The sequence below is a fragment of the Entelurus aequoreus genome, linkage group LG20, assembly GCF_033978785.1.
Source record: "Entelurus aequoreus isolate RoL-2023_Sb linkage group LG20, RoL_Eaeq_v1.1, whole genome shotgun sequence".
In the NCBI taxonomy this organism is placed as follows: Eukaryota; Metazoa; Chordata; class Actinopteri; order Syngnathiformes; family Syngnathidae; genus Entelurus; species Entelurus aequoreus.
Genome location: NC_084750.1, coordinates 42,742,986 through 42,755,300, shown reverse-complemented (window position 1 = coordinate 42,755,300; position 12,315 = coordinate 42,742,986). Strand labels below are relative to the sequence as shown.

Sequence of the window (12,315 nt, the reverse complement as noted above, 5' to 3'; positions counted from 1 at the left end):
TAATATTTAAACATTTGACATTTCAAACAATTTTGAACAGAAATAGTTCATGCACATTCAGATAAATTCTTCAAAATTACAATAAAAAAAACTTTGGCTGGGGTCCGGGCTGTATATATATATATATATATATATATATATATATATATATATATATATATATATATATATATATATATATATATATATACCGTATTTTTCGGACTATAAGTCGCAGTTTTTTTCATAGTTTGGCCGGGGGTGCGACTTATACTCAGGAACGACTTATGTGTGAAATGATTAACACATTAGCGTAAAATATCAAATAATATTATTTATGTCATTCACGTAAGAGACTAGACGTATAAGATTTCATGGGATTTAGTGATTAGGAGTGACAGATTGTTTGGTAAACGTATAGCATGTTCTATATGTTATAGTTATTTGAATGACTCTTAAGTTAACATACCAGGCACCTTCTCAGTTGGTTATTTATGCCTCATATAACGTACACTTATTCAGCCTGTTGTTCACTATTCTTTATTTAGTTTAAATTGCCTTTCAAATGTCTATTCTTGGTGTTGGCTTTTATCAAATTTATCAAATTTCCCCCCAAAAATGTGACTTATACTCCAGTGCGACTTATATATGTTTTTTTCCTTCTTTATCATGCATTTTTCGGCCGGTGCGACTTATACTCCAGAGCGACTTATAGTCCGAAAAATACGGTATATATATATATATATATATATATATATATATATATATATATATATATATATATATATATATATATATATATATATATATATATATATATATATATATATATATATATATATATATATATGTGTGTGTATATGTGTGTGTATATACACTACCGTTCAAAAGTTTGGGGTCACACAAACAATTTTGTGAAATAGCCTTCATTTCTAAGAACAAGAATAGACTGTGGAGTTTCAGATGAAAGTTCTCTTTTTCTGGCCATTTTGAGCGTTTAATTGACCCCACAAATGTGATGCTCCAGAAACTCAATCTGCTCAAAGGAAGGTCAGTTTTGTAGCTTCTGTAACGAGCTAAACTGTTTTCAGATGTGTGAACATGATTGCACAAGGGTTTTCTAATCATCAATTAGCCTTCTGAGCCAATGAGCAAACACATTGTACCATTAGAACACTGGAGTGATAGCTGCTGGAAATGGGCCTCTATACACCTATGTAGATATTGCACCAAAAACCAGACATTTGCAGCTAGAATAGTCATTTACCACATTAGCAATGTATAGAGTGTATTTCTTTAAAGTTAAGACTAGTTTAAAGTTATCTTCATTGAAAAGTACAGTGCTTTTCCTTCAAAAATAAGGACATTTCAATGTGACCCCAAACTTTTGAACGGTAGTGTATATATATGTATATATATATATATATATATATATATATATATATATATATATATATATATATACTCCTCGCACACTAATTGACTGAAAGAGCACGCACTTGGCGCGATGATGTCATGTTATCCATGGAAAAATGCATTTTTAGACCATATGATTTGCCTGAGCGTCTAGGAGACCCCGAGAGTAACAAGCGCTTGCCTTGTTGCCTTTCCATTAAGAACAATAAATTAGTTTTTAGTATAAGTTTGCTGGTTTCAAGAAATGTAATGCCGAGCGCATATCATTATGTCAAGATAATGGCACTAGCATTTACTTCATTTAAGAATATTTTTCAACATATTAAGAAAAGGTCTAATTTTTATTTTCTACCAAGAAAAGTGCACTTGTTATTAGTGAGAATATACTTATTTGAAGGTATTTTTGGGTCCATTGAGGTTAGCTAATTTTACTTGTTTTGGAAAGTCTTGACAAGCCAAAATGTCTTGTTCTATTGGCAGATCATTTTGCTTCGTTCAAATAAAATACCCCTCATTTTTGTATTTTTTTTTTTCTCGTTTTTGAACACTGACTTTTTGCAGTGTACTATTATTTAAAAATGTGGCCACCCGTGTTGGTAAGTTACTAACTTGGTCTTAAACCCCCCCAAACATAACATAACAGCCAAAAAGTTCCCCAGTAAGTTAGATTGTGACAGCCAGAGAACTGTAGTCCAGGTGCACTTCAAGTCGTGTCCAAGGTCTTGAGCGCGCTCAGTTTGTAACGTTGCAAATTGTTCCCATGTTTCTCTCGGCCGCTCCGACACAGGCGAGTCGCTGCCGCTGGCGACCACCAACCAGATCCTGATACGCTTCACCTCCAGAGGCCAGTCCAGCTCCAGGGGATTCCACCTGGTCTACCAAGGTGAGTGGGTGTGCTGCCTTGCTTTCTTACCGCTGCACTTCACAATATGCAAATGATATGCTAATCAGCTGGACGGCCACAATACTGGCACACATAGTGTGATCTATCAAGGCTGGAATTGTTACGCGGCCGCTCTTTTGCGTCTTCATGCCAACTGCTTAAAATAGCTGTTGTGGTCCAAAGTTGACATACACGTGTAAAGAACATCATGTCATGGCTGTCTTGAGTTTACAATCGTTTCTACAACTCTTATTTTTTTGTGATGTAGTGATTGGAGCACATACTTGTTGCTCACAAAAAACATTCATGAAGTTTGCTTCTTTTATGAATGTATTATGGCTCTACTCAACATGTGACAAAAAGTATACATACAGCAATGTTAATATTTGCTTACATGTCCCTTGGCAAGTTTACCTGCAATAAGGCGCTTTTGGTAGCCATCCACAAGCTTCTGCTTGAATTGTTGACCACTCCTCTTGACTAAATTGGTGCAGTTCAGTTAAATTTGACATGGACTTGTTTCTTCAGCATTGTCCACACGTTTAAGTCAGGACTTTGGGAAGGCCATTCTAAAACCTTCATTCTAGCCTGATTTAGCCATTCCTTTACCATTTTTGAGGTGTGCTTGGGGTCATTGTCCTGTTGGAACACCCAACTGCGCCCAAGACCCAACCTCCGGGCTGATGATTTTAGCTTGTCCTGAAGAATTTGGAGGTAATCCTCCTTTTTCATTTACTCTCTGTAAAGCACCAGTTCCATTGGCAGCAAAACAGGCCCAGAGCATAATACTACCACCACCATGCTTGACGGTAGGCATGGTGTTCCTGGGATTAAAAGCCTCACCTTTTCTCCTCCTAACATATCGCTGGGTATTGTGGCCAAACAGCTCCATTTTTGTTTCATCTGACCACAGAACTTTCCCCCAGAAGGTCTTATCTTTGTCCATGTGGTGTCAGATGAAACTGGACCAAATATTAACATTGCTGTATGTATACATTTTCAGTAGACCCATAATAAATTCTGGGTATTGTGGCCAAACAGCTCAATTTTTGTTCCATCTGACATCACACGGACACAGATAAGACCTTCTGGAGGAAAGTTCTGTGGTCAGATGACACAAAAACTCCAATCACTACATCACAAAAAAATAAGAGTTGTAGAAATGATTGTAAACTCAACACAGCCATGACATGATGTTCTTTACAAGTGTATGTACACTTTTAACCACGACTGTATGCTTGTCAACAAATATGGACTGTCAAAAATACAAATATTAGACATTTTGTCTTTTCAGCAATATTATTTTATAATGTTTTGCTGTTGGATGACTTAAGGGGAAGGGGAATAAAACAAATAGATTTTCGAATTAATCACAATTCTGTTTTGTAACAATTCTTAATCAATTAAAAACATGTTTTATTATTATTATTAGGTTTTCTTTTCCGAACCACTTAAGTAAATGTTAGGGTAGGATTTTATCAAACAAAACCATTTTTCTTTTAAGTAAAATAGACATTGATCAGAGCTGTTTATGTACTTCATGGAGGAATTATGTAGTTAATCATATTAATGTTATTTTTTTTTTAAATATTGATTTTGAATCTAGAATCGTGTCTGAATCGAATCATTACCCTAAAAATGTAATCAAATGGTGTGGTGCCCAAAGATTCACAGCCCTAATTATTACATTTGGCAGTTAGTTATTAGATTTATAAATGACACTGACCAATATTTGTGTTAATGCCTCAAAGAAAGTGTGCATTTATATCCTATAGTCACCTCATCGCGATTATTGATAGACGATATGTTTACACCTAAAAATTGTGAAGTTTAATACTCAGCGCTATCTTAGAAGTATGCTAACTTGTCCTATATCGTCATGCCAACGTTAGCATGCTAATGTTTTAGGCTAGCTTTTGAGCTAAATTTGTACGTCAAAACCTGAAAATCATGGATTTTGATGCTTTGCACTATCATGAAAATATGCTGACCTCTCTAATATTAGCAAGCTAGTTTTTTAGCAAATTTTGTATAATAACACCTAAAAAATAGTGCAATTTAATACTTGCCGCCAATTTAGAAGTACGTTAAGTTGTCCTATGCCATAATGCTAACATTAGCATGCTAGCATTTTATGCTAGCTTTTTTTTAGCCAATTTTGTAAAACTTGTTAAATCTTAAAGTCATGGATTTGGATACTTGGCACTACCTAAGAGGTATGCTGGCTTCTTACCCAATCACATGCCATCATTGTAACGTATGCTCGCTGTTAAACTCATTTTAAGTGTTTAAACCTAAAAATCAAGATTTTTGATACACGGAGCTATCTTGATGTATGCTAACCCTTATCGTAGCATGTTGATTTTAGCATGCTAAAGTTTTATCCAAACTTTTTGGCTAATTTGGTATGTTTACACCTATATGTGGTGCCTTTTGGTATTTCCTCCTACCCTGTCACATGCTAGCATGCTAATGTTGTTATGCTAACTTTTACTCTAATTTGTTATGTTTTAACCTAAGAATAATTATTTTTTTATACTTGGCGCCATTTTGGAATGATGCTATCGTCTTCTATATCGGCATGCTAACTTTAGCATGCTAACAATTTTTGATAGGATTTCAGTGTGTTAGCACGTTATCTGTAAGCATATATGTGAGATTGTTAGCATGTTAAGGTTTTTTGCTAGCTTCTCTCATATTGGCATGCTAAAGTTGTATCCAAACTTTTTGGCTAATTTGGTATGTTTACACCTATATGTGGTGCCTTTTGGTATTTCCTCCTACCCTGTCACGTGCTAGCATGCTAATGTTTTTATGCTAGGTTTTCGCTAATTTCTTATGTTTTAACCTAAGAATCTTTTTTTGTTATACTTGGCGCCATTTTGGAATGATGCTATCGTCTTCTATATCGGCATGCTAACTTTAGCATGCTAACAATTTTTGATAGGATTTCAGTGTGTTAGCACATTATCTGTAAACATATATGTGAGATCGTTAGCATGTTAAGGTTTTTTGCTAGCTTCTCTCATATTGGCATGCTAAAGATGTATCCAAACTTTTTGGCTAATTTGGTATGTTTACACCTATATGTTGTGCCTTTTGGTATTTCCTCCTACCCTGTCACGTGCTAGCATGCTAATGTTTTTATGCTAGGTTTTCGCTAATTTCTTATGTTTTAACCTAAGAATCTTTTTTTGTTATACTTGCCGCCATTTTGGAATGATGCTATCGTCTTATATATCGGCATGCTAACTTTAGCATGCTAGCAATTGTTGATAGGATTTCAGTGTGTTAGCACGTTATCTGTAAGCATATATGTGAGATTGTTAGCATGTTAAGGTTTTTTGCTAGCTTCTCTCATATTGGCATGCTAAAGATGTATCCAAACTTTTTGGCTAATTTGGTATGTTTACACCTATATGTGGTGCCTTTTGGTATTTCCTCCTACCCTGTCACGTGCTAGCATGCTAATGTTTTTATGCTAGGTTTTCGCTAATTTCTTATGTTTTAACCTAAGAATCTTTTTTTGTTATACTTGGCGCCATTTTGGAATGATGCTATCGTCTTCTATATCGGCATGCTAACTTTAGCATGCTAGCAATTGTTGATAGGATTTCAGTGTGTTAGCACGTTATCTGTAAGCATACATGTGAGATTGTTAGCATGTTAAGGTTTTTTGCTAGCTTCTCTCATATTGGCATGCTAAAGTTGTATCCAAACTTTTTGGCTAATTTGGTATGTTTACACCTATATGTGGTGCCTTTTGGTATTTCCTCCTACCCTGTCACGTGCTAGCATGCTAATGTTTTTATGCTAGGTTTTCGCTAATTTCTTATGTTTTAACCTAAGAATCTTTTTTTGTTATACTTGGCGCCATTTTGGAATGATGCTATCGTCTTCTATATCGGCATGCTAACTTTAGCATGCTAACAATTTTTGATGGGATTTCAGTGTGTTAGCACGTTGTCTGTAAGCATACATGTGAGATCGTTAGCATGTTAAGGTTTTTTGCTAGCTTCTCTCATATTCCGGACACGGAAAGGATTGACAGATTGATGGCTCTTTCTCGATTCTGTGGATGGTGGTGCATGGCCGTTCTTAGTTGGTGGAGCGATTTGTCTGGTTAATTCCGATAACGAACGAGACTCTGGCATGATAACTAGTTACGCGGCCCGGTGCGCAGTGACGCGTCTCGGCAATTTGGGTTGTGAGTTTTAGCCAGTAAAGAAACCGAACTGAAATTAAGAAGAAAACCAAGTGAATTAAGAAAATGAGTGCGAAACACAAGAAATTCGAGGAAGACTTGGAGGAGATCAGAAAATCGCTTAACTCCCTGTCGGAGGATGTAAGGACAGTGGCCAAACAGCAAGACACACTCATGGAGTTGTTGACCGAAATCAAAATGCTGAAAAACATCATCAAGGAAAAAGACAAGAAAATTGTTGACCTAGAAGCAAGAATTGACGAAATTGAACAGTACACCAGAATGGACGATTTAATTATAAGTGGACTAGAAACCAAACATCGCACATATGCAAGAGTGGCCGGGACTCGCAGCAGGGACGCTGACAAGGACGCCGAAGCCCCGGCAGACGAACTTGTGACACTTGAACGGCAAGTAATTAACTTTTTTTCCAGTAAGAACATGACTCTTCAAAGTGGCAGCATTTCAGCGTGCCATACTATCCCCAGGAAGGACAGCAGAACCAACCCAGCCATTGTGATCCGGTTTGTAAATCGGAAACACAAGACGGAGTTACTACGGCAGGGAAGGAAGCTGAAGGGAACTGGGGTTTACATCAATGAACATCTTACCAAGAAGAACGCTGACATTGCAAGACAAGCACGCATCCTCAGAAAAGAAAACAAGATACAAGCAACATGGACACGGAACTGCAAAATCATGATTCGGCTAAATGGACCATATGAAGAAGCCAAAGTTGTCATGATCCGAGAGCTCCGCGACTTGGATCAATATAGATGAGACCTGCTAGACTTATGACTGACACGGCTCATCCTTGGCTGGAGACGGGGAAGGCTACGCAGCGAGAAGGTGAGACAACTGAGAATCAAAAGTTTCTAAGAGCTGAATACATGGACTATAAACTGTATGACTTTGAAAATGATGTTGACCCAGAAAACCATCTGTTCAACTCAATCAATGCTACATGTGACTACTACACAGAGGAACAATTCAATGACAATGTTAGTTTAGATAATACATTTTCTTTAATACATTTCAACTGTAGAAGCTTATATGCAAATTTCTCAAAGATTGACGAATACCTGAAGACTCTAAATGGCAAATTCAAAATAATAGCACTTTCTGAAACATGGATCGATAAAGACAGAGGTATCATTTTCTCCATTGACGGGTATGAGTTGTATCACTGTAGTAGAAGAAACAAGAAGGGAGGAGGTGTGGCCCTGTTTGTTGACTGTGAACTGAAATGTAGACCTGTGGAATGTATGACAGTGGTAATTGATGATTTATTTGAATGTGTAACTGTAGAGGTAGAAATAGAAAAGAAGAGAAATGTTATTGTTACGTGTATGTATAGGACACCTGGGTCTAAAGTAGAAGCATTTAATGATAGTTTGGAAGAATTATTGTGTAAGGTGAAGGAAAATAAAACATTTGTCATGTGTGGCGACTATAACATAGACCTGCTAAGCTCACCCAGAAATAAATCAACAAGAGACTTCTTGGATGTGGTATATAGTAGAGGGCTTTATCCATTGATCACCAAACCCAGTAGAATAACGACAAATTGTGCAACGTTAATTGATCACATCTTTATAAATGACATAAAAAATAATATAAAAAGTGGACTAGTAATTAATGATATAAGTGACCACTTACCTGTGTTTCTTACTTATGACTGTCCAATTGATAAAAAGAGGGAGGAAAAAACTCATAGATATGTAAGGAAAAGAACTGAAGAGGCAATAAATAGGTTTAGGAAGGACTTATTTGAAACAGACTGGAATGAGGTGTATGGGGGAGAAGCAAATGCTGCATATGAGGCTTTTCTTAATATATATTTATCATTGTATGAAAAGCATTGTCCGAATGTATGGAAACAAAGAGACAGCTACAATAAAAAGCCTTGGATTATAAAGGGACTACAGAATGCTTGTAAAAAGAAAAACAAACTTTATAGAGATTTCATAAAAGTAAAAACAAAGGATGCTGAAACAAAATATAAGGTTTACAAAAACAAATTGATAACAATAATGAGACAAGCAAAAAGAGAATATTATAATAATTTACTAGAAAAAAATAAAAACAATATCAAAGGAACTTGGAATATTCTGAACAAGGTAATAGGAAAAACATCTGGGCCTACAAACCCACCAAGCCATTTTATCAATGAGGATAATAAGATGATAACAAATATGAATGAAGTGGCAAACGGATTCAATTCTTTTTTTGTGAATGTTGGACCCAAATTGGCAGAGAGTATTGGAGAACATAAAGATATACAGAGTGGATGGAGAGGGGGAAGCAAAGTGCTACAGTCCATGCTTCTAGGAGATGTTAGTGAAAATGAAATTGTATCGGTGGTAACAAAACTGAAAAATAAGACATCAACAGACAGTGATGGTATAGACATGATAATTGTAAAAAAGACTATTGACTGTATCATCAAACCTCTTTGTTATATTTTTAATCTTTCTTTTCAAACAGGGACCTTTCCAAATAAAATGAAGGTAGCAAAGGTAATTCCACTCTTTAAAACGGGAGATAAACATAGATTCACTAATTACAGACCAGTGTCACTACTGTCACAATTTTCTAAAATAATTGAAAAAATATTTGTAAAAAAATTAGATAGTTTTATTGAAAAGAACATGCTGTTGAGTGAGAGCCAGTATGGATTCCGGACCAATAGATCCACTGCTTCAGCTGTAATGAATATAATTGAGGATATAGCAACAGCAACTGATAATAAGAAATACACTATAGGGGTATTTATCGATCTTAAAAAAGCATTTGATACTATAGATCATTCTATATTATTGTCCAAGTTGTATTCATTTGGTGTGAGAGGAGTAGTTTTAGACTGGCTAAGAAGTTATTTAGATAATAGACAAGAGTTTGTGGATTTTATGGGTAATACATCTGAACAAATGAGGATTGAATGTGGAATTCCACAAGGTTCGGTTTTGGGACCAAAATTGTTTATTTTATATATTAATGATATATGTGAGGTATCAAAGTTATTGAAATTTGTATTATTTGCGGACGACACCAACTTTTATAGTTCGGGACACGACTTAAAAGCATTATCAAAAATTATTGAACAGGAAATGATTAAACTTAAGAGATGGTTTGATGCCAATAAATTATCATTAAATGTAGAAAAAACAAAGTTCATGATTTTTTGTAAGAGGAAAAGGGAGGAAACGATCAAATTGTCAATAAATGGAATAGATATTGAAAGGGTTTCTGAACTTAGATTTTTAGGAGTGATACTGGATGACGGTCTGACATGGAAATCTCATATTGCACATCTGCGGAAAAAGATGTCTAAGAGTATTTTTATATTAAATAAGGTAAAATATGTGTTAGATTATAGGGCAATGCGTATATTGTATTGTGCACTTATATTGCCATATATCAACTACTGTGTGGAAGTGTGGGGGAACACATATAAGAGTAACATAAAGGCATTGTATCAACTACAGAAAAGAGCTATAAGGATTATTCATAAAGTAGATTACTTAGAACACACTAACATATTATTCATTAATTCAGGTTTATTGAAATTACAGGAGCTAGTAAAGTTACAGACATTATGTGTTATGTTTAAGGCTAAAAGCAAAACATTACCAGCAAATTTACAAAAAATGTTTGTCATCACTTCTGAGAATGAAGAGCATAGAAGAAAAGGTCATTTCCAACATCAGTATTCAAGGACAACTTTAAAACAAATGTGTATATCAGTGGTGGGGGTTAAACTATGGAATTCTCTTTATAATGAGATAAAAGATTGTAAAAATATATTCAAATTGAAAAAAATATATAAAGACAGAACAATAAAATCATATGGACAGCCATAAGTGTTTACATTTTGCTTTATATTTATTAATTTACTTGTTTTTTGCCTGGTTTTGTATCTGTTTTGTATCATCCTGTGAGGTGTACCTGTATATTACTTCTTTTGTATTTTTGTTCGGTTTGTACTTCATGAAGTTTTGCACTTGTGTTTTTTTTGTTTTGTTTTGTTTTGTTTTGTTTTCGTTATATTTGGATGTAATTGTTGGTTCACATATCATTAAGTAAGACTATGTATTATGTGAAGGGGGCAGGAAAATATAAGATTTTTCTTCATCCTGCTCCTTCTCAGGCATTGGTGTGTAACGGTGTAACTGAATAATTGTGGTAAAATTGTCTATCAAAGATGCACATCAATGAAGGAGATAAATAAAAATGATGATGATGATGATGATATTGGCATGCTAAAGTTGTACCCAAACTTTTTGGCTAATTTAGTATGTTGACACCTATATATGGTGCCTTTTGGTATTCCCTCCTACCCTGTCACGCGCTAGCATGCTAATGTTTTTATGCTAGCTTTTTCGCTAATTTCTTATGTTTTAACCTAAGAACCTTTTTTTATATATACAGTATATATATATATATATATATATATATATATATATATATATATATATATATATATATATATATATATATATATATATATACTTAGCGCAATTTTGGAATGATGCTATCGTCTTCTATATCGGCATGCTAACTTTAGCATGCTAACAATTTTCGATGGGATTTCAGTGTGTTAGCACGTTATCTGTAAGGATACATGTGAGATCGTTAGCATGTTAAGGTTTTTTGCAAGCTTGTCTCATACTAGCATGCTAATGTTTTATGCTAGTTTTTTTGTTGTTTTCTATATTTACAAGTACAAATAGTATGTGTAAATATATTATTTCCTCTTGGAAATAACAAAAAGCTACATGTTGTCTTCTTGTGTTCAGCTGTGCCACGGACCAGTGCCACGCAGTGCAGTTCGGTCCCAGAGCCCCGGAATGGTCGACGGATGGGCAACAATTTTGCGGTTGGCGCCGTCATCCGCTTTGAGTGCAGCCCAGGTTATGTGCTGGAGGGACCGAGCGCCATTGAATGCCTGACAGTACCCAACGCCTTGGCACAGTGGAACAGCTCCATCCCCAGCTGCATAGGTAGGACACCTGGCAACAAGGAACACACACACGGGGTTTTTTACTTTCCTTTCTTCATTCTGCTCTCAAAACACGACAAGTTGCGTGCGAGCCGTCGCGTTAACCTGCCACAGATGTGCGCTGCCAGCGATCGCCTGCGGAAAAACAAAGATATTCACCCGTGCAGCAACACAGGTGGCAGGTCACAAGTGCACCTCACACATTGAGGCCGCCGAGCAGCACCGCGCGATATTTCTCTCTCTCACACACACACACACATACATGTCTTGCCTACTTTGTGTGGACCCACGTTTGGTTAGTGGGTTGTGAGGGCCCCCCTTTCCACTATAGCTAGAATGATGAAATATACATCTAGCCCTAGATGGGAGTAGAGAGTTGCAACTAGGGATGTCAGATAATGGCTTTTTGCCGATATCCAATATTCCGATATTGTCCAACTCTTTAATTACCGATACCGATATCAACCGATACCGATATCAACCGATATATGCAGTCGTGGAATTAACACATTATTATGCCTAATTTGGACAACCAGGTATGGTGAAGATAAGGTACTTTTTTTAAAAATTAATAAAATAAGATAAATAAATTAAAAACATTTTCTTGAATAAAAAAGAAAGTAAAACAATATAAAAACAGTTCCATAGAAACTAGTAATGAATGAAAATGAGTAAAATTAACTGTTAAAGGTTAGTACTATTAGTGGAGCAGCAGCACGCACAATCATGTGTGCTTACGGACTGTATCCCTTGCAGACTTTATTGATATATATTGATATATAATGTAGGAAGCAGAATATTAATAACAAAAAAGATACAACCCTTTTGTGT

The 12,315-nt window shown here is 35.5% G+C and overlaps 1 protein-coding gene across 2 annotated transcripts in view; it reads left to right on the top strand.

Annotated features, from left to right (window-relative positions):
- Positions 1 to 12,315, top strand: part of csmd2 (CUB and Sushi multiple domains 2) — a 691,992-nt gene that overhangs the window by 467,244 nt on the left and 212,433 nt on the right. For both annotated transcript variants that reach the window (XR_009822205.1, XM_062030117.1), the window contains 2 exons: positions 2,183 to 2,278; positions 11,282 to 11,485. Coding sequence is in view for 1 of the 2 variants with exons in the window: in XM_062030117.1 (XP_061886101.1) it covers positions 2,183 to 2,278; positions 11,282 to 11,485 (300 nt within the window). In the remaining variant the exon portion in view is untranslated. The remainder of the gene's footprint in view (positions 1 to 2,182; positions 2,279 to 11,281; positions 11,486 to 12,315) is intronic.